At 49.2% G+C, this 25,039-nt stretch overlaps 1 protein-coding gene across 5 annotated transcripts in view; it reads right to left on the minus strand.

The window, feature by feature from the left end:
* The window catches only part of asap2a (ArfGAP with SH3 domain, ankyrin repeat and PH domain 2a), a 49,132-nt gene that overhangs the window by 7,357 nt on the left and 16,736 nt on the right, over window positions 1–25,039 (minus strand). For 2 of the 5 annotated variants that reach the window (XM_030356090.1, XM_030356089.1), the window contains exons 2-21: window positions 23,185–23,257; window positions 18,219–18,364; window positions 16,917–16,991; window positions 11,265–11,314; window positions 9,628–9,757; window positions 9,398–9,483; window positions 8,934–9,009; window positions 8,635–8,721; window positions 8,124–8,132; window positions 7,756–7,859; window positions 5,554–5,623; window positions 5,190–5,277; window positions 4,572–4,620; window positions 4,075–4,241; window positions 3,524–3,657; window positions 2,816–2,910; window positions 2,092–2,299; window positions 1,522–1,607; window positions 1,180–1,295; window positions 593–660 (exon numbers count right to left, since the gene is read on the minus strand). In XM_030356090.1, coding sequence (XP_030211950.1) covers window positions 593–660; window positions 1,180–1,295; window positions 1,522–1,607; window positions 2,092–2,299; window positions 2,816–2,910; window positions 3,524–3,657; window positions 4,075–4,241; window positions 4,572–4,620; window positions 5,190–5,277; window positions 5,554–5,623; window positions 7,756–7,859; window positions 8,124–8,132; window positions 8,635–8,721; window positions 8,934–9,009; window positions 9,398–9,483; window positions 9,628–9,757; window positions 11,265–11,314; window positions 16,917–16,991; window positions 18,219–18,364; window positions 23,185–23,257 — 1,917 coding nt within the window. The remainder of the gene's footprint in view (window positions 1–592; window positions 661–1,179; window positions 1,296–1,521; window positions 1,608–2,091; window positions 2,300–2,815; window positions 2,911–3,523; window positions 3,658–4,074; window positions 4,242–4,571; window positions 4,621–5,189; window positions 5,278–5,553; window positions 5,624–7,755; window positions 7,860–8,123; window positions 8,133–8,634; window positions 8,722–8,933; window positions 9,010–9,397; window positions 9,484–9,627; window positions 9,758–11,264; window positions 11,315–16,916; window positions 16,992–18,218; window positions 18,365–23,184; window positions 23,258–25,039) is intronic. The other 3 variants (XM_030356094.1, XM_030356093.1, XM_030356091.1) reach the window with 2 other exon arrangements.

Here is a 25,039-nt window from a genome sequence, read left to right on the forward strand (position 1 = left end):
TACAACCACACCACGTTATACCCACACAGGAACCCCAACGTTACAACCACAACGTTACACCCACACAGAAGAAGACAATGTTACGCTGAACACCAAAACCCCAACTTTACAGGGAACCCCATGTTAACCTGACGAAGGGGTACCCTAACATTACATGACACTAGGGCTGCTTGATTATGGGAAAAATCATCTTGGTCAATATCGAAATCACGATTATTCAAACGATTATTTTTGAGTTTGAAAACATGTTGTATTTATTCAGCATGTCTCTCCCAAAAAAAACTTTGTAAATGAGAACTTTGAAATTTAAAAAAATTACTTAGAAAAATACCCAAAATGGTCAAAAAGATTATACAGATATGTATCCAGCTGTTCTGCCCTTTCTATAAATCATAAAACAAAAAAAAAAGCATAATTAACTAGATTATGTTAATTTTGTGATCGTTTGACGCTAAAATCGAAATCGCGATCAAAATTTGATTAATCGCCCAGCCCTACATGACCCGCTGCCTCTCCCGGCTCGTGTTGGCCCGAGGCTTAACAGTGAACCCGGGGCTGTTCCCCTCTGAGGTGCCGACAGGTGGGTGCTCACCAGCTCCTCACACTGCAGGTGCTTCAGCCTCCGGGCGATGTCCAGCGGCGTCTCCCCCGACTCATTGGCTAGCAGAGGGAGAACAGACCAACAAGACTTCAGCGCGCCGTTTGAGGACCAGGCCTGGCCACGTTGGGCTGCTTGGGTTGGCTGTGAGGTGTGTCCCCACGTGGTCCTCCTCAGAGAACAATGGCCTCTTTCATCCACTCATCACTCACTCAGTTTAGTTTCAGGGCAAATGAGAGTAAATAGAGGAAAATGTTGGGAGGAAGATTTCTCTGAGGGGCTTTTGGCAAGCCAGGGGCTTTGGGAACCCAGCCTGGAAACTACTTGGACCCTGCACAGTGTGTGTGTGTGTGTGTGTGTGTGTGTGTGTGTGTGTGTGTGTGTGTGTGTCTGTGTCTGTGTCTGTGTGTGTGTGTGTGTGTGTGTGTGTGTGTGTCTGTGTGTGTGTGTACAGTGAAAGACAGGAGAGAGAGATTTCACTGATTGTGAGAGCGAGGGATAAAGGGAGATGGTTCAGTAGTAACCACAGCCCACTGTCCGTCTGTCCCCCCCCCCCCCCCGGCAGACGGGTGGTCGCCTACCGATCTCGATGGAGGCCTTCCCCCGCAGCAGCAGCTTCAGACACTCGCTGTTGTCCGTCAGACAGCAGTAATGGAGCGCCGAGCTGCCCTTGGCTGTCTGCTTATCCAGGTTCAGGCTGCTCAGACACACAGGGAGAGAGAGGGGGACACGTGGATGATGTGCAGGACGAGCAGCCGTCATAGGAGCATCGGAACATTTAAGCGAGAGTGAGAGAAGATGAGATCCTTTAATTATCTTTGGAAAACTAACAGGCTGTTTTGGCGACCAAGGATGGTGTGCCCTTCTTGATCTAAAGAGTATGAAGCGGGTGTAGGGTGGTACTCCCTGGACCCTCTGAGTACCTGTTCTGAGTGAGGAAGTCCACGATGTGCAGCGAGGTCCGGTCCACGAGTCTGACCGCCAGGTGGAGGGCGGTCTCCCCGTGCTCCTGCACACACACACACACACACACACACACACACACACACACACACACACACACACACACACACACACACACACACACACACACACACACACACACACACACACACACTTTAAAGACTTGCCAGAGCTATACAGTGACAGAGGATAACCAAAGCCAGGTTCTAATCCCAGCCTAATAAAGCATACAGCCTTTCCAGAGAGGGAGATTCATTTGACCGTCATTCAACATATCTGGCCAACACATTGAAATATCTTGTAGACTGAAATAGGTTATCACAAACTCTCATTGAACACATTTAACGCACATTGAATTTTTTTTAAGAACAACATTTAAGAAAACATTCAATGTTTTATTGAATGTTATTAACAACGTAAATAAGGCAAACACGTGCACCAGTCTGTGTGTGCGTATGCCTGTGTGCGTGTGCATGTGCTTGACGTGCGTGCGTGTGCATATGCTTGTGTGTGTGTGTGTGTGTACTGACGTGCTCGTTGCCCAGCGGGATGGGCTCCATGAGGTCCAGCCCCTCGGCGTACACCTGGATGAGGGAGAAGATGTCCCGCGCCTTCACCGCCTCGCTCAGCGTGTGCAGGCGGGCCGCAGGGCCCCCGGGGCCGGAGGGGCCCGCCGGCTGCCGGCGGGCGAAGCGCTTGTCCGTGTATTTAGCCGTGATGAAGTCCTTCCTCGCCTGCCTGTTGGGGACAAGCAGGACGTCAGGGGCTTAGTCCACTACTGAACACACACACACACTCCACTACAGAACACACACACACACAACCACAAATATTGAACAGACACACACAAATACTGAACGAAGTTCACTCACACACTGAATAAACACACATGCAAGCTAACCAGAAAACCGTTTGAACAAACACACACACACACACTCAATATCATCTTTGTTTTGGGCGTCCATCACAGTAATGGAAGGGCCTTAATGAGCTCAATGGCATGCAGTGGCTGGCCATGAATATACGGTTCTGTTCTGTGTTAAGAAGCCAAGGGAGGCCTGAGGAGAGGTTTGAGTGGAGTGTGTGTGCGTGTGCTTCGGCTTTGGCTTTGTGTGTGCGCGATGGGTGTGTGTGTCCGCGCGATGGGTGTGTGTGTTTGTGTTTGTGCGATGGCTGTGTGTGTTTGTGTGTGATGGGTGTGTGTGCATGCATGTGTGTGAATGTGTGTGGAGTGAGTAAGGGTGTGTGCCTTACATGTCACTGGTAGGGTTCGGTTTGACCACATTTTCAGCCGCCAGAGAAGCCTCCATGATTTCATTAAATCCTGCATTCCCCACATTCTTGGCCAGCTGCAGAAGTCAAACACAAACTGTGAGTCCACCACAAACACCCACAAATAGACAAACCGGCACATGGCAAATACACACACTTCAATAGAGAATCTATTTCGGTCCAAAAGATAGCAGTCAAGGTCCTCGCTCCGTTTCTCTGGTGAAGAGATCGCCGCGTCCAACACCAACACCTCCGTCAGAGCGGCGTGGAGATCACAGGACGAAGGTACGTGGCGCAGCGGTCTCAACACCAGTCAGATCACCAGTGGCTTCACCATGGCAACCAGCACCACTGCCTCACTCCCTCAGCCTCGAACCCTCAGCCTCCAGCCTCGCTCCCGCTCTCTGGGATTCTTTCTACATTCTTCCTTTATTTAAGTTTCCCTCCCTCCTTTAACCCCTGACCTCCTCCCAGTACGACCCCTCTTCCATGTCTACTCTTTAAAATGAAGAACCCCGAGATTCGTCCCCCATACACAGGGGGCTCTGAGGCCCGACACGAGGCATAAGGCAGAAACCTGCCAAAACCCAACCTAATGTGTTCATGACGCTGTTCTGCCCGACACACATCAAACAGAGCCTTGGACAGGACGGTGAACCGAGCGGGGGAGAGGGGGGGGAGCCGACCTACCAGGAGCTCGGAGGTGCTGAGCACGTCCAGCGTGAGCGACTGGATCCTGGAGTAGTGGACCCCCAGCTCCCGGTGGATCCCAGAGCACTCGATGCACATCAGGATGCCCAGGTTGGTGGCCAGCCAGGTGGGGTCTGGGAGAGAGGGAGAGAAAGAGAACAATAGTTGAACCTCTGTCCGTGCCCAGAGATATTCTACCAAGCACGGTAACAAACTGCTGAAACCCTGAGAAGATTATTCAATAAAAAAAAAATATTTCTCAAACTCTGTACTACTAGTCTCAAATACTTACTCGGTACTAGGTCTGAGTCTGTCATATGCCCCCTTTTGGTATGGTATGGTAGTACAATAGTATTTATATACTTTAACCATGTGTGTACTGTGACTTGGCTTTTTAACCTGCTTTGGCTGTTAACATTTCCATATCCATAACTAACTATCTCTGCGCGTGCTGTGGGTCGCGGCCTCAGGCCGATGGGCCCCAGGCCGATGGGCCCCAGGCCGACCCCCCCCCCCCCCCCCCGCTGTGTGCGTGGCGCCGGACCACTCACTGGGCGCTCCGCAGTCGCAGCACACGTCGTTGCCCGTCATCCTCTTCACCTCGGCCAGGATGGCCTTGGTGAGCTCCTGCACAATGTTGTTCTCCCCGGCCCGCGGGTCGCCCTTGAAGGCCTGGTTCAGAGCCTCCTCCTTGCTGTTCTGCAGCACCGAGATCCATCTGGACGGACGGGGACGAGCAGGGGCAGCCAATAGGAGGAGAGACGGAGAGGATGACGTCGGAGGGAGGATACATGTGATGGAGGGAGGTAAGGTACGGGTTGAGGACGGAGGGCAGGCGACCGGGTCGAGGGTGGAGCAGGGAGATTGTATAATGTGGGAATATTGTGGTAAACGGTATGTGCGCACACACACACACACACACACACACACACACACACACACACACACACACACACACACACACACACACACACACACACACACACACACACACACACACACACACACACACACACGTCCTGAAAGGGGGCAAAGGCTGAGGTCTTACATCTGGCAGTCTGGGTCGTCCTCCGCCTGGAAGTGGTACGTCCGGTCGTCTGGAGTGGGGAGCAGGAGCCAAGAGGGTCAGAGAGGAAGGAAGGAGAGAAACGTGAACAGAGGGGGACATGACCACGGTGCCGGGGTGATCTCATCATGAGGATGAATGGGTTTCAAATCAAGAGACTCAAGTCTGTCGCTACAAACGGACTCCAGCCCAGTACTGACACGCAGGGTGTAGAGAAACACAGCAGAACTTCTCTCCGTGTTTAAATGGCGAGCGACTCTGCAGTCCAGACACATTCAACCGTAGCATCAATAGCCCAGCCACTTGGATTATGCCATCGGCATAGCTAGACGTCATTCAGTTAACCATTAGCAGTGATATTAAATGGATATTAAAGACCCCACTACTGCAGGGGGGGAAAGGCAGGTCTACTCTAGTTAACACCCTCCTCTTTGTTACGGGCTGTCTGGCTCATGGAGTAAGATCAGCCATGACATCATATCCAGGGTGTGACGTCCACAGGTTGGTCAGACCAGAGGGCACTAGGACCCTGGAGCCCCAGAGGAGCCCTACACCAGGTGGGGGGATACGAGGGGAGCACCGTGGGGGAGAGACACCTACGGGATATGAGGTCGAAGCTCTTCTTCTCGTCTGGATTGTGCTTCACCTGGCAGGTGAGCAGGTTCAGCTTCGCTGGAGGGCGATTCGCCTGGGAGGGGGGAGAGAGGGGGAGAGAGAGATGATTAGAGCAGGTGATTGGCTTCGAGGTTTGTGTGTGTGTGTGTGTGCGTGTGTGCGTCAATCTTAATGCATTCACGACTAACGAGGAACCATAATGAGTGCCATGGAGCCTGGGCCGACGCCAGAAACACACACAGCATTTGAAATACACACTCTTGCGGCTGATGGTTGCTACTGTAGTGTGAGTGAGTGAGTGAGTGAGTGAGTGAGTGAGTGAGTGAGTGAGTGAGTGAGTGAGTCTCACCGTGCCGTGGGAAATAGTGAGGTATCCATTTTTTACTGAGCACTTTCTCTTCTGCCACACCTTCCGCAAGCTGGGAGATGGAGGAGAAACAAGGTTCAGTGTGAGGCACCCCCGCGTGCACATGTAAACACACATGTACGTGCATGTACATACACATATATGAGCTTTTATTCAAAGCGACTTACTGTACAGTCAGGATGTTCATAGAACCAAGTGCCAAGCATTAACAATCGCTAGGTTAACCCATTCCCCGTATACAACAAAGATAGCTAGGATAAGATTCTACACACATACAAGCACAGAGCCACAGTGACACAATAAACTCAGAATGAACCCTAGCAATGAAATATTCATCACAAGTCTAGAGTTATATTGAGCGGAAGAGACTGCTCATTAATATTCAAAATGCAAATAAATGATAGACTTTAAAAAGTCCCCTGCTGCTAGAGGTTGTTAAGATAATCAAGTAGAAGCATTTGAATATCAATATAAGGCGATACAGAACAAGCTCATACTGTGGAGCCTTGCTGAAGGCAGGGCACAGGTTCGGGAAATAGTCTTTATTTACAAAGCATCAACGGTTAGGGGATGAATGGGATGGACAGTGGTACAACAGACCCTGTTCACAGTGTCTCTACTTAATGGTAGGACACAGGTTTCACCTGTTGAAAGGGGGTATCAGCGATGTTTGGTGACATCACTTCTCGTTATTTGAAGCGAGATCCCAAACTAACAGAGCCAGCTCAAAAAATGGGGGAAACATCATGAACGCTGCACAAATCCACCAAAACACCCACCCCTTCGGGAAACATCATGAACACTGCACAAATCCACCAAAACACCCACCCCCTTGTCGGTGATGGTTGGAATGCTATTAATTTTGTTTTTCAGTGGTTGGTATTACCATTTGTTTTTGTGTACAATCTCGGAGCAATGGCTGCCTACAGAGAAAAGGTTTTTGGATGGCCTGCTTATGAGGCGGGCAGCTAGCGGATCGTGAGGAAAGATCAGATGAATGTGATCATTTATGTTTTGGCCTAGCATCGCTGATACGACCTTAAAGGGTCTGCTCCCTCATTTACCAGGGCACATGGTCGGTCCTAAGCGCTGATGTTTCACTAGTGTAGTGTACTTCTGCTCCCTGACGCAGAACGACAGCAGATCCAGGATCAGTGTTATGAGCTGTTCTCTGAAAAGGGTGCACACTGCCTGAGGTGAACTGTAGTGAGGGACGGATGAAGTCACCAGACAGAAGCGGGTGATTAAGGCTTGGCTGTAGCTCTCCCCAACAAACTGGAGATCAGGTCAGGACAAAAACTAACCCTTCTAACAGATGGTCGGCAGTAGGTTAAGTTAACTTGGGTTGGTTTTATACGTCTGTCCAGCACGGTCAATGTACTAGTCTGTACTGGTACACTGCCAGAACTTCAAATCGAACACAGAACTTGTGTTATGAGCTGAACCCGTTTTTCCTACTGTTCCTACCTTCAATTTGTGTGACACATCAGTGAGATGACTCCTCGAGGTGAACACGGAGATGACTGCTCTAGGTGAAGTCACCCATGAGGGAGCTGACATGCAGCAGAGCGCCCACGCTACAGCATGATACTGGTTTCATACACCCGTTCAACAAGCAGCGTTTATTAGTGAACAGCAATAAGTGGGGGCCGCTTATGATTTGTTTGCTTGATTAATCATGGATTTGGCTCAGCGAACACAGAGTGCTGCAAATGGACTGGCCTGTTGCCAAGCAACACAAACAAACTTTCCCTGCACACTGGTTGGCTGCGTTGTGTGGGTCTACACGTTACCACAGGCCCGCTACTCTAACAACTGGCTTTAACTGGTTTTATTCAGTGTGCGACGAGTGAGCAGCACTTCGCTGGCATACGATTCTGATGAGCCAACAGCTGAAGACGACCGTTAACCTAATTAACGGCCATCAGGAACACGTGTGAGAGGGAGTGATACATGTGCAGTGAAAAGTCCCACAAACTAGTTCAGCGTGCATGGAATGCCTCTTGTCCAATCAAATCACCTGGTCAGGGACTAGCTGCTGCCTAACCCACACTGACCGCGGACCATGTGACCTGGTGCTTCACAGCAGACCCTGTGGTGACCCCTCTGTGAAGAGGGTGCATTGTGTAACTCTGCTGATGACCGGTGCCACGCCCACCTGCTGGGGTCAGGGGTCAGACTCACCCGTCACTCTTCTTGTACAAGTGTCCGGTGCGGTCAGTGCCGTGCTCCTTGTTGCCCTGCGGCTGGTGGAGGCTGTAGGTGGCGCTCTGACGCACCTGGGAGTCCTTCAGGGAGAGAGGACAAATCACAGGTCACCTTTCAGGGCGGAGCCGGTTAGAGGTCAACAAAAAGGTCAAAAATAAGACATAATATAAAAGAAAACCCTACAAACAGACTTGTGTTTGATTTACAATTTTATTAAAAGAACAAACTGTACAGAAACCACTATGAAGACAAAAATCAGGAAAAATTAGGATGAGCGGGTCTATTAGTAGGAAAAATAAAAGTTTCTACACAAATGAAGGTTTAATCTGAAGAAATCTACTTACTCTCCTAGACTTGGTTCACAAAAGTTGGAAGCAGTGAACAAGACAGGAAGAGAAAAGAGAAAGAATGAAAAGAGCATTCTTCACATGAGACTTTGTCCAACAGTAACTGGCAACTGTTAGAAAGGTGTCCTTAAACACCAGCAACACGTTCATATGGTGAAGTTAATATGAAGAGAACAGGGATAGTTGAGTCTTTAAGCTGTTTCTGCAGATCTCTGTTGTTGGCTAGCTGGAGGTGGGGCCAACCCCAGCTCCACCAGTATATGATTAGAGTAGGTGATTGGCTTCGAGGTTTGTGTGTGTGTGATTGGCTTCGAGGTTTGTGTGTGTGTGTGTGTTTGGCTACGAGGTTTGTGTGTGTGTGTGTGTGTGTTTGGCTACGAGGTTTGTGTGTGTGTGTGTGTGTGTGTGTGTGTGTGTGTGTGTGTGTGTGTGTGTGTGTGTGTGTGTGTGTGTGTGTGTGTGTGTGTGTGTGTGTGTGTGTGTGTGTGTGTGTGTGTGTGTGTGTTACCTCCTTCTGCTCAACCTGCAGAGCCGTCTTCAGAACTTCTCGTAGCTGAGTGAGCTGCTTCCTCTCCTCGTCCTGCACCTGCTTTATCTGGTGTCAATCGTACAATTAATAAAGAAATATAGATCTATGCATAGATATATAGATCTAGATTTATCTAGATCTAGATATACATTTTGATCTATAACTATATATATCCTTGAACAATCATCTATAACTATATCTATAGATGTAGATCTCTAATTATAAATCTAGATCTAGATCTAGATCTTGGATAGATACAATGTCCATCAGAGGCGTACCGTGTGCAGGTCGGTTGCCAGCTTCTCAATGGAAGGCTTCAGGTTGTCCACAGCCTTCAGACCGTCCTGGAAGAAACTGAGGAGAGGCGTCAGGTCATTGGGGTCAAGAATGTGAGAGAACTCCATGCTTTATGTTCACCTCATCTTCCCGTCGCAGGTCAAAAGTACATTGCTGAGACAGTTCTCAGAAAACCTTCTCTTGGCTGTGATATTTACAACTAAAGTAGAGGGAAGATGAGTTTTGCTGTGCGCACACTATGATGTAATGAGTCATATCCTGTGGCCATTTATCAACTGGTACGTCCAGTTTCATGTTCCAACAGTAACATCTCTGCGCTGAAGGGAAATTTATGCATTAAAACTCAAGTAAATAAACACTAAATCATTACGTCATGAGCAACTGGTCACCTCCCCCAACAAAGAGCCTGACAAATCAGAGGCCGACAGAGACAGACATGTCTTACTTGCACTGGGCGTGGAAGTACTTGATGAGGTTCTGCAGCAGGTCCACTCCCTTCTTGATCTTGATCTCGTTCACTTTGAGCAGATACTGTTCACATGGACACAGACAAACGCATACCTTCAGAGACAACCGGGGCCGTGGTCGAGACACCACTTCATCATTCAGCCCCGTGCGAGAGTGGGGGACCGTTACGACCGACCAGTGCCCCCAGGAGACGTTCTCTCTACAGACCTCACACATCTGCAGCTGGAAGAACCTCCGCTCCTTCTCCATCTCCTCTGCGATCTCGGCGCCGCTGATTTCCGTGCGGATCATGCCGTGCTGCCGGGCGTGCTCCTTCTTCTCCTTCTCGATCTTGGTGCTGAGGAGGAAGAAGGTGAGACAGGGAGTCAGACAGAGAGACAGACAGAGAGACTGGAGGTGAGAGAGAGTCAGACAAGAGAGAGTCGGACAGAGAGGCGGGAGAGACAGAGAGAGAGAGAGGCAGAGAGTCCAACGGAGAGACTCTGCAGGCCGGATCACAGTAGTAAAGTCAGACCGAAGATTAAATCAAACGGGGCATGTCCGTTCCATGCAGGAGAGCTTATTTTGAATGTGTTGCGGGTTGTTTGCATTAAGGTCATCTCCCCTCAAGGCTTCGGCGGTCTCTACCCTCTGAAGAAAGGTTTTCCGTATGGTTGGGGTTTGTTTGTGTCACCAGTACTTATTCATGCGTTTGATACTTTAATCCCCTTTCCAAGAGAAAGCGCCAAGACTCCAACCTGTGACTTCTTCAGGCAGAAGAAAAGACAGCGAATCAGGCGGATCGGTGTCATCTTGACTTTTGCTGGTAGCAAGACAACACCGAAACGAAGGCTGAGGCGCTGTCACGCTCAAGCAAGGCAGCGTGACGGCATGAGCAGTCAGCTGTTACAAACACTGATTGCAATCTGGCGTTTCATTAATGAATCATTAATCAGCATCATCATCATCACCGTGACGACCAGCCTCCTGTTCATATCCCCTTCGTTGTGATTTACGAAGCCTCAGCACGCTGGAGAGAAGACAACTGAACTCAAGCTTCTGACGTCTCCGCCCTCACTTCTGTGTCATAAACCTTGGACTAGGCGTTTTGGTAAACTCGTTACCTGTAGCAGCAGTAAGGCGGGCCTTGTGCGGCCAGTCGACTCAACAACAACCCTCCACCACATACCTGTGCTGTACTAGTTTACCTAAAGGAGGCGCAGGCCAGCTCATTATGCTTTGAAACCGAGCTGTTCACTTTTGTCCATTAGTTCTTTGACACTTCAAATCCGTCCACGACACTGACTTTGACATATTTAACTGCAGCGTTGACACCGCGTCAGTACGTCTGTTGTGTCCTATCTCTCGCCTCACACGTCGACCGCCAGCAGCAGAGAGATCAGAGCAGTGTTTACTGAAGACGGCCTTCAGAATGGAGGAGAGGCTGGAGCGTCACAGCGAAGAGGAGGAGGTTCTATCAATCAGCCAGACAATTGGGCTCCATTGATCGCAGAAAGACCATCAGAGTCCAATTGTGAAAGGGGGCGGGGGGGGGGGGGGGTCAAGCCGGGACGAGCCACACAGCATCCCGTGGAAAATGTTTGATTCTGGGACAGAGCCGGGGCTGTCCGCTCAGATCGGTTTGGAGGAGGAGAGGAATTACCCTTTCCGTAAGGAATGTCCTTTGCAGCTTGTAACATATATAAGAAATATGAATATGACATAAAGATAAGAGTGCTATAAGAACACACACGGGCGTGTCTACAGTTGGAACCTCCTCATGTATTACCTCCACTAGTCATCTGAAAGACTTCGTAGTCAAAGCAAAAACAAACCCCCTTGTTCAATACTGTCAGGATCCTTACACTTTGGTTTCGTAGTCCTTCCAGGCTTTATCAAACGGCTTCTTCAAGTCCTGGGGAAAGAGCAGAAAGTGGAACATTTACTACAACTGTGTTAGACATGTTATAACAACCAACAGCAATCAGTCCGAGAGTGGAGTAGATGTTCTCAGTCTACGTTACTCAGATCACCCGAGGCCAACAGCCAAGGCTGCCAAGCCAGAAACAAAGACTAATGATGCACAGGGACATCCCACCAAAACAGACAACAGTGGTCACCCTGTGTGTGTGTGTGTGTGTGTGTGTGTGTGTGTGTGTGTGTGTGTGTGTGTGTGTGTGTGTGTGTGTGTGTGTGTGTGTGTGTGTGTGTGTGTTAAAGACGCCTCATTAAGCCGTGTTGTGTTGCTAATCCAACAGCGATCACAGCAAACCAAAGCAGAAATGACTTTGTTCAAATGACCATGTCATTCATTTCCGAAACACCCTCCCAGCCAAATGGAGGTAATCACCCAACACTAAACGAGCCAGGGTGGCTAATTAGCCCACAACAATAACATGGGCATAATCAGCCAACGGGTAACTGTTGTAGGTGTATGCGATAATTAAATATGAAATCCTAATTGCAAACTCCCACTGTGTGTGCTGTAAAGTATTATTTACAAGCTCTGGAAAGAGGCGACGCTCTCCAAACAAGCTCTGCTGTGTTTCAACGCTTCATTCACATCAAACAAACAATCTGTGCAATCATCCGCATTGGGGAGATTTAATTGAAGCCTAAAAGCTTGAGGGTCGTGCAGCGACAATACATGGCTTCCGCTTCAGCGGCAGGAGAGAGAGAGAAACAACAAAGCTTTTATCTGTGAGCGATGGAGGCCGGTGACCATCTCCATCACAGCCCCATTGTTCTGGGTTCAGAGCGTGTCGTCATGACAACGAGACCCCCCCCCCCCCCACACACACACACACTTAGACAACACAGCAGGGTGAGGCCCCGAGAGAGTGAGTGAGTGAGTGAGTGAGTGAGTGAGTGAGTGAGTGAGTGAGTGAGTGAGTGAGTGAGTGAGTGAGAGAGAGACAGAGCTAGGGAGAGAGAGGGACGAGAGACAGAGAGTGAGAAGAACACTTAACCAGAGAGACAGAGAGTGAGTGAAGGAGCGATAAAGATTAAAGGGAACAGGTGTGCAGTAAAAAGATAAAAGGATGAAACTGAATTGGTTATGACAGACGCTGTCAGCGAGACAGAGAGGGAGGAGGACTCAAGAGAGAAAGAGCAGGACGAAGGAGGGGTCAGAGCCAGAGAGAGGTACGGTAGACCTGGTAGCAGTGGCTCAACCATCAGGACTGGGCAGGATTCCGGCTCACACATGCTGCCACAAAGTGAGCCGTGGCCTCCGGCCTGCTCACACATGCTGCCACAAAGTGAGTGATGGCCTCTAGCCAACTCTCACTCATGTGATGTCTTTACAGGAAACAGGCTGATGAGGAATTGCACACACTGTACAATGCCTTCAATACTGAGCTTGCTGCTGCCATCACTACGACTTGTAGTTCTACTATATAATATGTATCACTACTACTAGTAGTACGACTAGATTATATGGATCACATGTATCACTACTACTAGTAGTACTACTAGATATGGATGACATGCATCACTACTACTAGAAGTACTACTGTATAATATCATATCTCACACACTCACTACAATGGGTGCCCGGTCATTCAGCTGTTCAGCACCCAGGCTCTGGAACTCCCTCCCCCCACACATAAAACAGTCAGACACCATTACAACCTTCAAGTCACAACTCAAAACTCACCTGTTCAAACTCGCACACAACGTCTAACTGATCACTGTTTTGATTGTTTGTTTTGTTTTGTTTTTGTTTTATTTATTATGTTTATTTATTTATTTTTTCACAATGTCTTTTTTTTTTTTTTTAAACGATTTATGATGACTATATGCTCTGTAAGGTGACCTTGGGTGCCTTGAAAGGCGCCTCTAAATTAAATGTATTATTATTATTATTATTATTATTATCTATGTGTACCTACTACTAGTAGTACTACTGTAGTATCACTACTGTATGATATGTATCACTACTACTTGTAGTACTGGTGTATGATGTGCATCACATGTATCATTACCACTACTACTACTACTACCAGCTTATGACTAATTGACCCCTACAGATAAATGTCTTTGAGACGAAACAACCCAAACCGTGTGTGGTACCTCCCTGCTTACTTTTCTCTGCCATTGGGAATTGAGGTGTCCAGCACAAGATTCCCTCAACCAATCACGGAAGAGATGCCCTGAGTAGTTTACAATCTGAATTGGCTCATACCGACCGAGGCAGAAGCAGTGAACAGGAAACAGCTATTCTCACAGAGCACACTGACAAAAAATGTATCGATGGTCCTTTGAAACATATACATATAGGGCATTTAAACATTTACATTTACATTGAGCAGTCGCTATTAACAAAAAAGACCCACAATAAGTACATATATCAAAACAAAGAAACAATATATCTTTGTCGGTACAGTAAGAATGTTCATAGACACAAGTCCCAAGCACTGACGATCGTAGGTTATCCCATTGCCTTTGTACAAAAAATATAGCTAGGATAAGACAGGACACAATGCTAAGAACAATTTTTGTGCCAGCACATACAAAATTCTTCCTTGCACTAGCCCTAACAAATTACACTCAAAACCCTTCTCTTAAGCTTGACCTACAGCTCCTTTAAAGGCCTCTTCTCTTAAAGGGCTGCTGCTGGGCTGCCCCTCTGGATAAGTGGCTCTGAGTCAGGGACAACCAGCAGACCGGCTACAGCAGAGTAGCTCGCGCCGCTCTTTCATACACAAACACTGCCTCAAACCGGGGCCCATGACGCAAGCACAACAGTAAGGAGCTTATGGGACCTATGGTGGGTTAAAACTACAGAAGCTAGCGGGACAATGGGCCCAAGGGGAGGCTCCGCTGCAGGTATGACATCATGCAAGAGGCCATTCCTTAAATCCGCTGTTGGCAGAGCAGTCTGGCAGACTCAGCACTACTGGTTCGTGCGTGTGCGTGTGCGTGTGTGTGTGTGTGTGTGTGTGTGTGTGTGTGTGTGTGTGTGTGTGTGTGGTACTTCAGAATCCCTAGCTAATCACAGAATCACAGTTTCCTTGTTTAGGTTACGTAACGTGTCCAAGTTGCCGTAAACTATGTGCATCGGTCTTAGTGTTCTGATGAGGTAACGTTTCCATGGCGCCCTGAGGGTCGGATCCCATACGTCACAATAATCACAACACACATCCACTCTTTTCCTGTCTCCTTTCCGGTGTCCTTTCCTTAGCCCTCACTACAGGAAGCGCAAAACAAGACAAAATGGCAGGAAGTTATGGAAAAGTAAATATGTCAGGGTCACCCTGATTCACGCACCAACTCTCAATTCTTCTTTTCGGAGAAGAGACGTGTGGCTGATAAGGCGTGAAATGGAGGCCGGTGACAGGCCTTTAATCACAGAGCCATTAGCCACTGTCCTCCAGGGTAAGCTGATGTGTGGGTTAGCTGATGTTTTGAGTTAGCTGATGTGTGGGTTAGCTGATGTGTGGGTTAGCTGATGTGTTTGTTAGCAGGGTTAGCTCCACCACCGCTGCTGCCTGAATAGCAACAAGCTTCTTGTCCTTAACAGAGAGTTTCAATTCTGGACACAGTAGAAATGAACCCCATATACCGAAACCGATTTCTAATCGTCTGCGTAGCTCTCGGTTCTTGTTGTTTGTTACCTAGCCCCACCAGCCTGCCACCAAAATCCACCCAGGCTGAATCCATATGAATTAGTGTGCGTCTCAGAGCTTACTCATGGTACTTAAAGCAGGTGACTGCCTGCTTGAAGTACCATGAGTAAGCGGTCAGAAAAGCAAAGGTGTCAGGAAAGCAAAGCAACAACATTGCTTTTCTGGATGTCTTTGTGTCTTTTTTTTTTTATCTCGTTAATCCTAACTGGAGAGGTTCTATTCCAATTTTAATAGATTTCAGTGTCCCCTACTCTGATTCCTCCGGTCGGTTAAACAGAGTCTCCGGCTGGAGGCTCCCTCTTTGGTTCCCAACAGAGCTGTCTGGGGGCCGAAGAGGAGAGGCTGATAATGAGGAGAAGGAAAAGCAAAAGTCCTCCAGGGGAGAAAATGACAGGTGTGTGTGTGCGTGTGTGTGCGTGTGCGTGTGCGTGTGTGTGTGTGTGTGTGCGTGCATGCGACACTTGACAGGTCGAAATGGAATTTCAAAATGGTTTCTTTCTCATTTCACCCATGTTCCGACTTTCCCCCCTCTGCCCTACTTCCAGACAGACAGGGGTTGAGAAAGCAGGGATTGCCTTCGACACGGACACGCGTGTGATCGTGAGTGCATGCCTCATTAGTCCTGTCGTTAGGGTAATGAGAGTCATCCATGGACCCTAATGAGGTCTGGCCGCCTCCACGGAGAAGACCTCACTGCCCACAGCCAGGGGGGAGAGCTGGGTGAGGGAGGTGGGGTGGGGTGAGTTGCAGCGATACAGGCATGAAGGTGAAAATGAAGGGAATCAGACAGAATGAGTGCGACGGGGAAAGGGAAAAATGGGACCTTATTATTAATTTAGCATTGAGCGTCGTGACCAAATATTATAGTCAGTCAGTCTGCTCCATAACTACTGTAGTAGTGGCAGTAGTAGTAGAAGCAGCAGCAGCAGTATAGTGGAAGTAGTACTAGTACAACTAATAGTAGTATAAATGCACTGCAAAGCGATAATAATGAGCATAATTGTTAAAGGGTATTTCACTGGAAGGAAATAGGTTTCGCTTTTGTAATTGAAATCCCCCAGCAACAGAAAGTTAAATCTGCATGATATGAACTGAACGATTTCATGTGTGTGGGAACAAATGGAATGAGATCCATGCTGCTGAACCGCTGTGAGGAAACGGAAGAACACAGAGAGGGAGGAGGAGGCTGCAGACAGCCAGCTGACGTAAGACGTGCGTTACTACGGTAACACGTCTCATTAGAGCAGGTAGCGAGCGCAGGGGTAGAGGGATGAGCCATGAAACCGGGGTTACAGAGGGGAGGTGGGAGCGTCTGGGGAGACTCGGTGACAAACACATGATGATGTTCACGGCCTCACGGGGGCCGGTGAACCGGCTTCTCCTCCAGTACCAACACGTATCTTTTGCCCTTCTACAGCCGGCTGAACAGCTGACAGATGTGTCACAAAAGGCGTCAACCCATTCTACTGAGGACCGCATCTGTAAGGGTTGACGCTTGAAATGTACTTTAGGAAATGAGATGGGTTCATTTCAAGGCACTCTGCAGAAGATTCAGATGTTCCACATTGTAGGAACATCAGCTGATCATGCTTGTAACTAATGTTGTCCAATATGGACTAAAATGACCAGCTACAAACCATCTCCACCGACACACACAGGGTGGTAGGGTTATGCTTGCTATGGTTGTGCTTTTACCCAGAGGGAGAGCTGTTACAACAGCAGCGAAAACCCCCTACAGTAGTGACAACAGCAGTAACAACCCCCATACAGCAGTGATGATCACCACCAACTATCCCTCACTTCATAGTCCAATGTCACGGTCTGAGAGGTCATCATTGTGAGTAGTCGTTCTGTGAGTTGCAGAAGATAAACTCGAAGATTGCTTACCCCTTTGACTCCCTTCAGGTCCCCCTTCAGCAAGCTGTCCAGTGGGAAGGTGATGATATTGTTCATGTTCTGGAACTGGGTCAAACAGAGGGAGAGAGGGGGGGACAGAGATGGACGGACCAAGGAGGCCAGCAGGGAGACAGCCAGACAGAAGAGCCGAGAGAGAGAGAGAAATGTGTACAAAGATTAACATTCATGAGTTGACCAAGAATGCTGAGACCCTCCCTGTGCATGTGTGCGTGCGTGTCCCATTTAAAACCCAGTGTGCTAAATAGTTTTAAATACGACCGTGTAATTGTTTTACAAAAAGCCCACGGAGGAATAGCATTTCTTAAATAAAATCAGCTAAAGTATAAGAAAGAATCTGTACCAAGGATGAAGGTCCTCTCTCAGTTAGAGTGCTTTGAACAGGGATTGTGATGAGAGAACAGAACATGAGAGTGCGTTACTGTGCAGGTGTTTTCTGAGGCTCTTTGTCACCCACAATAGAAACCAATACTCGTTCCCCTGAGGGCTTCAGGTTCCTGTCGGACTTCCTGTGTTTTGTGTACGAGTAGGTCTTTGTGCAATAGGTCTGAGCACCCCAGCCACAGACACACAGCGAGTGACGAGTGACCGTAGGTCCTGTGTGACGGCTGAAATAACGCTCACTCCACTGGGGGGGGGTGACCTCACTTTGTCAGGTGACCCGAACTCATCAGGAGGTGACCCCAGCTCGTCAGGTGACCCAACCTCCTCAGGTCAGCCCTCGGGTCAACACCACTATGTGGTCGTGTTGGTTCTGTCTCTACCATGTACTACATTCCAACCGTACATGTTCCATGCATCCACACACACACACACACACACACACACACACACACACACACACACACACACACACACACACACACACACACACACACACACACACACTCCACACTGGACTACTGATGCTGTGGATCTGCACGTCTGACAGGGTCCAACAACATGGCATTGGGCTTAGGAGGTAGAGCGGGTTGGCTGGTAACCGGATGGTTTTTAGTGAGATCTCCGGCTCCTCCTAGCTGAGTGTCAAGGTGTCCCTGAGCAAGATCCCTCACCCTAACTGCTCCTTACGAGCTGGCTGTCGCCTTGCCTGGTTGACACCGCTGTCGGTGTGTGAATGTGTGCGTGAATGGGTGAATGTTAGGCAATAGTGTAAAGCGCTTTGAGTGGCCACTGGTTAGAAGAAGCACTTTACAAATGCAGTCCATCCACTATAACATTGATTTACAGTCATTATGCACCGTCAGCGCACACAGAGACACAGTGAGGACCCACCAGGTTCTTGAAGAGGGCCGTGAGCTCCTTGGTGAACACGGAGAACTTGAGGAAGGCTGACCCCAGGTCAGGGTCGTCTCTGTACACGCAGTTCTCCCCGAACTTCTCCAGGGCCAGGGTGTACTGCTCCTCGTTCTCCACATGGGCTGGAGCACGCACACGCACACACACACACACACACACACACACACACACACACACACACACACACACACACACAGTTAACAATACATTTCAAAGGGCTTTGCTTTGTTCAAAATACATGTAGATTACTTAAACATGTGTTTGTCTTGCAGTATTATTATATTGTATATTGTTTATTTAGTTCACCACAAACGCAAACAAACACCACACATTTTAATAGGCCATATATTGCCCTATTTTAGTGGTCTTTTAGGGCAATTCTCCTCAACTCTATAACAGCATAAATACAGAATTTTTTTTTACTTTTAAAAACTAAAAAATTTTGAGCACACACACACACAAAGAAACGCCAAAACGTTACTTGGATTTAGATCAAGACAGGGACGGAATGTTGAGACCTTTTGGCCTCCAAAAATACAGACGCACACTAAACGAACCCGGCATAGAGGACTGATTCCACATGGAGATCAACTACAGGATGGAGCACGGAGAGAGCGGTGTGGAGAGGCAACACGCTGCCGTACAGCAGGTCAGGCAAACCGACTCCACAACAAGTCCACTGGGGTCTCTAAGCAGCTGTCACAGCAGGCCCAGAGGGCTCCCCATCACCCGGTGTCGGAGCGAGTGGAGCTACTTAATGCACTCTGCGGGCTCCAGGCCACGTGTAATGCCGCCGGGACTGAGAAGGCTAGCGAGGGAGAGATGCATTAGCGCTGGAGACCGTTACCATGACTACCCCTGAGGTAACGATAGGGAGGAAGCATTGGGGGTCGACTTAGACGGGAGGAGGTGCCCAGTATAAAGATATGTGCAAAGGGACACGACTAGACACCTGCTGCTGAACAAACACCATGACTCAGCTCTTTATGGGCTGGTGCACACACACACACACACACACACACACACACACACACACACACACACACACACACACACACACACACACACACCATGTCTGGGCCCCAGAGATATGAATCATATTAATAAAGCAACAGGCCGACCTTCCCAGTAAGCTAGCAGGTACCTGCAGACCCCCAGACGTACTTATTTTTCAGGATTAAATAATAACCGACATGGTGGCTGAGCTTGGTGACCAAGCCTCTCACAGGGCTGAGGAAGCATGATAAGACAGCGTTTAAGGTAGGCTAGGCTACGCATTAGCTTTAATTTACTTCGCACATTTGAGTCAACATCAATATTCATCCATGTTCTTTAAGGTTGAGACGTTTTCCATCTCATCCATCTTTATTTTGCTGACAACTCCATTTGAAATGTTAAACTTGCCAGGTGCTAAATGGTATTAGGTTCACACACACACACACACACACACACACACACACACACACACACACACACACACACACACACACACACACACACACACACACACACACACACACACACACACACACACACACACACACACCTTGTAATTCAAGATTAGATCCTGTTCCCACCTGGCATCAGAGTGAGTCACAGAGGATGAGACCGTTCAAACCACAGGCGTGAACACATCCGAGACTTTCATAACTTCATCAATCTTCCAGGAAACTTTACTACATGAACGCTCTTCCATCAATGCATTCCAGGACGCATTTGATCATTCACTCGCTCAGACATTGTCGTTGTCATGGAAACTCAACGTCACTCAACTCTTTGAACAATGGATACCCGTGCTGGAGGGTAAAGATAAAGTTTGAACACACACAAACACACACACTAACAGTACAGGTGCTACTGCAACATGGCCGACGCACATGTGCACTTTTGTGTGTTTAAAACGGTTTGCGAAATGGAAGAAAAACCCAAGAGCACATGTCCCTAGTGGCGCGCGTGTTGAGACCCATGGCTGCTCCAGGGTTACTCCCCTCCCTCCCTCCCTCCCTCCCTCCCTCCCTCCCCGTCTGCAGCAGGAGGAACACATCCACACAGACCCCCGTTTGAACCGGGCTATTTGAGGCTCCGAGTCAATGACGTGTCAGGGAAAGAAAAGAAAGACAGAGCAGCGCCGGCCCCCAGCCGCACATCAGCAGCCTACTGTTGACGCCCCGCTTTGTAGTGGCACTGCCTGGGCGGGCTGCCAGGAGGGCCGGCCCCCTCTGGCTGCATCTGAAGTGGCAGATGAGAGCGCTTTGAGCACCGCTCCTCATGAACAACAGAATGCAGAATGCAGAATACCCCCCCGCCCCCGTGCGTGTGTGTGCGTGTGATCTGAAACATGCAGGGTGTTGGGATGGATGTGTGTGTGTGAGTAATCAGTGGCAGCCGACGGACCCGAGCACCGCCAGCCCCAGACGAAGGTGGTGTGTGTGAGACACACACACACACACACACACACACACACACACACACACACACACACACACACACACACACACACACACACACACACACACACACACACACACACACACACACACACACACACACACGTGGGAAATCTAGACTTAGCTTGACAACAAGTTTGAGTTCTGACAAAGAATCAGGGAGCGTGGTTCCATCAGGGAACAAAAAGGTGGCCTTGTCTCACTCTCCTCAGCAGAGTGAGACTCACCCTCTTCCCACCCTCTCTCCCTCACCCTCTTCCCACCCTCTCTCCCTCACCCTCTCTCCCTCACCCTCTCTCCCTCTCTCCCTCACCCTCTTCCCACCCTCTCTCCCTCACCCTCTTCCCTCCCTCTCGCCCTCACCCTCTTCCCTCCTCTCTCCCTCACCCTCTCTCCCTCACCCTCTTCCCTCCCTCTCGCCCTCACCCTCTTCCCTCCTCTCTCCCTCACCCTCTTCCCTCCCTCTCTCCCTCTACCTCTTCCCTCCTCTCTCCCTCACCCTCTTCCCTCTCTCCCTCCCCCCTCCCCCTCACCCTCTCCCTCCTCTAACAGCCCAGTTTGTGATCCATTGACAGATTCTTTAAAACATCCGTGGACTTGCAATAGAAAAGGTGTATACGCTGTATACATTTAGTCTGTTTTTCGGAATCCTTAATTTGTTCCCTTCCCTTTTAGAGATTCAAGTTATCTGCAAACAATATTATTGCTAAAACCAGAACCAAAACGCCTCAGAGCTGTGACCGCAGAGCCGGTTATTTCTGTGTTATTCCCCAGCTGTATCCAAGCCAAACCACCCCCACCCCCCACCATGGCAACAAATCCTCCCAGCTCCTCCCGTCCCCTCTGGTTCTCCTCTGTCCCTCGGGTCTGCAGAGCTCCGGGGGTCCAGGCCTGCTGCCTCCGCACCTGCCTCAGAGGAGGTCCGACCGGGACGGAGGTCCGACCGGGACGGAGGTCCGACCGGGATGGAGGCAGCGCTGCTGATTTACCCGAGCCCTGAGCCCCCCCCCCCCCCCTCACTAGGTTGCGTGATGTGGATGTTGGTCTGTCTAACTCCCCCATTCCCATCCTTCCCTCTGCCCATTCAAGGCCAGGGCAGCAGTAGACACTGGAGTTTGCTCCTGACGCTATACCGAGTTAGCCATCCTAGCAGGAGAGGACGGTACGATGCAGAGACAATGTCAATAAAGTCGATCTCTTCTTCCTGTGTTTCTCTCCCCTGGTGGGTTCATCCCCTTTCCTGGTTTATATTATACCAACAACAGTACTTGGGATTGGTTATATTTTCACCAGCATGAGGTGAATCATTTGAGCACGGAATAAGCAAAGATTTAAGCTGACGTTAAAACAGAACAGGCCTATTAATCCACTCCATTAGTGTGTTTTGTTTTTGATTGCTATTTATAACTCCTTTGAACGGTGGCAACGTAAAAATGACTCTTTCCCTACCCCCCCAATTTTTCAACTGGTTCGATGATTCACTTCCACACTTGATGTGTGCAAGAAAGAAACGCTTCTTGAAAACGTCCAAAAGGGAAATATCCTGCTAATGGCTTACAAATGTGAAGCCGCTGTCAGAGGCTCCTTATGTGTAGTAGCCTCCTCATTATTCTCCTCTCATCCACTGCTGCAGGACAACACACACACACACACACACACACACACACACACACACACACACACACACACACACACACACACACACACACACACACACACACACACACACACACACACACACACACACACACACAGGGTCATTTGACCTGGGCAGCTGTCGACGACATTGATGTTATCTATCATGTGACACATGCACGTGACAGAAGGCTTCACCTTCCCCTTGAGGGGAACCAACAGCCCTGGTGGAACACTAAATACAGGCGCTTTTAATGTCAACACTGGGAGACTTCCGAACCCACAGCAAACATGTGGCTTCACTACGATAACAGCAGAGCCCCTGAGGTCTATCGAGGAGGAGCTGGCCTCATGATGCCTTCTATTGTTTCTGGGGGGGGCTACTACTTCTGTGCACCGACCCTGAACCATGAGTAGTTAATGCACGCACACACACACACACACACACACACACACACACACACACACACACACACACACACACACACACACACACACACACACACACACACACACACACACACACACACACACACCTGTTTCTTATGGGGTCTAGATCAGACAGCTGTGACCGGGTTCTGAACAGAGCTCTGCACTGTTCCCGGGTAAAGGCCAGGTCACCCCCTCCCCCCTCCCCACCTCTGACTCATTAATCTGGGGCTATCTTCCTTCTATAAAAAAAGAAGAAGTATTTTTTAGGATTTTCCCAAAGCCTCAAATAGTCGACAATGTCACCCAGCTGAGGCAGAGTACGACTCACAGGGGGAGGTGGGGGAGAGAGAACTCACCCAGCAGAGGGAACTCGTCACAGGGGGCGGGAGGTGGGGTGAGGGAGGGGGGAGCGAGAAGAGAGAACTCACCCAGCCCAGATACGTAGATGGCCTTCACAGACTTCTTCATCTTGTACAAAACACTGCGGTCGACATCCAAAGCCTGCAGAGACAGGGAGAAAACCAGGGATGGTGAGTGTTTTAAGGCTTGATCCAACATATACAGTACGTCTTGCTACTCCATCATGGCTTCAGCTATCAGTCTTTACCTCAGGCTAGAGGTCTTGATCAAATGATAACTCTGGAATCTCACGTTCGCATTCACTGTGTGTGTGTGTGTGTGTGTGTGTGTGTGTGTGTGTGTGTGTGTGTGTGTCCTCTGACGTCTCCTTGCTGTCTCCCAGTGATGCATTATTGAACAGAGAGCTATAAATAGACCACAGCTCCCCAATCAATCTAGTCTGAGCACAGAGGGGGACGTGTGTGTGTTTATGTGTGTCTTCATACGCAGGTGGCAAGGCATGTTGGGGCAGGCAGACACACACACACACACACATTTGTGAGCCCCAGAGCGAGACAATGTACCACTGTACACCTGACGACCGTCTCAGGGGGCACAAGGAAATTCGTTTTTGGGGGACTTTATGTTTAGGTCGCTGCAAACCAAGACAGGCTGGCACCGTGTGCTCCTTCTCTCTCTCTCTCTCTCTCTCTCTCTGACACAGCAGAGGCCCACTGGGCCCACTAAATATAGTTGAACACACACAATGGCTTCCATTCAGCTGCCACACACACACACACACACACACACACACACACACACACACACACACACACACACACACACACACACACACACACACACACACACACACACACACACACACACAGGCCTAATATCCATTTTAAGGGCATTTCCTCGATTCGAAAGCAATAACCAGAATCACTATGAGTGCCCTCTGGTAATAGCGGACACAAGAAGGGAGAGGGAGGGAGGGAGAGAGGGAGGGAGGGACGGAGAGGGAGAGGGAGGGAGAGGGAGGGAGAGGGAGAGGGAGGGAGGGGGCGACTGAGGAGAAAGACCGGTAGGGTAGACAGAGACAGAGACTGAGAGAGACCGGTAGGGTAGCAGGTAGACAGACAGACAGACAGACAGACAGACAGACAGACAGACAGACAGACAGACAGACAGACAGACAGACAGACAGACAGACAGACAGACAGACAGACAGACAGACAAAGATAGAGAGAGAGAGGGACCAGTAGGGTAGACACAGACAGGGGTGCCCACCGGGCATCGTCCCGGTGGGCCGTTGACCCAATGTGGGCCGGTCCGGTCCGCAATGATTTATTTTTTTTCTCCCTCCCTCTAAATTCCCTCCAATTAGGCCGGCCAATTGGCTACAGAGGGCTAGCAGTGTGTTGCCAGCATCGACACATATTATTGGTCTATGTTTGTCATTGTCAATCAATCATGGGCTGACAGGCTCAGAGAGCCCTGACAGTGCTGTCAATCACAACACAAACCAGGGTGGGCGGGACCTCATGGCATGGGCCGGAATCGTGGGACGGAGCTGAAAATGGATAAAAGTAAGAAACGCCCAGGTGGCGCTGAACAACTGCGACTTAAAAAGCTGAAGTCTCTGGAGGTGGATGCTGCTAAATGTTCAAAATGTACAGACCTATTTGGTGCCGGGGTTACCACCCAAGCAGGTGCTGCTGCTCCGGGAGACGAGCGAGTGGAGGCATATATGGTAAGTAACGTTAGCCTTGGGCTAGCTTGGCTACATTTTGAGACATGTCCAAAACAAAGTAGAAAACGTTTTTACATTGAATGTGATGTGACCTAATTAACTGCATACTTGTGATAACATATTAGCCCAGAGTTGAAGGGCTGTGACTGTTGGTAGTTGTGGTTGATTTTTTTTAAAATATGCTGAATTGT

This window comes from Gadus morhua, chromosome 5, assembly GCF_902167405.1.
Source record: "Gadus morhua chromosome 5, gadMor3.0, whole genome shotgun sequence".
NCBI classification, from domain to species: Eukaryota; Metazoa; Chordata; class Actinopteri; order Gadiformes; family Gadidae; genus Gadus; species Gadus morhua.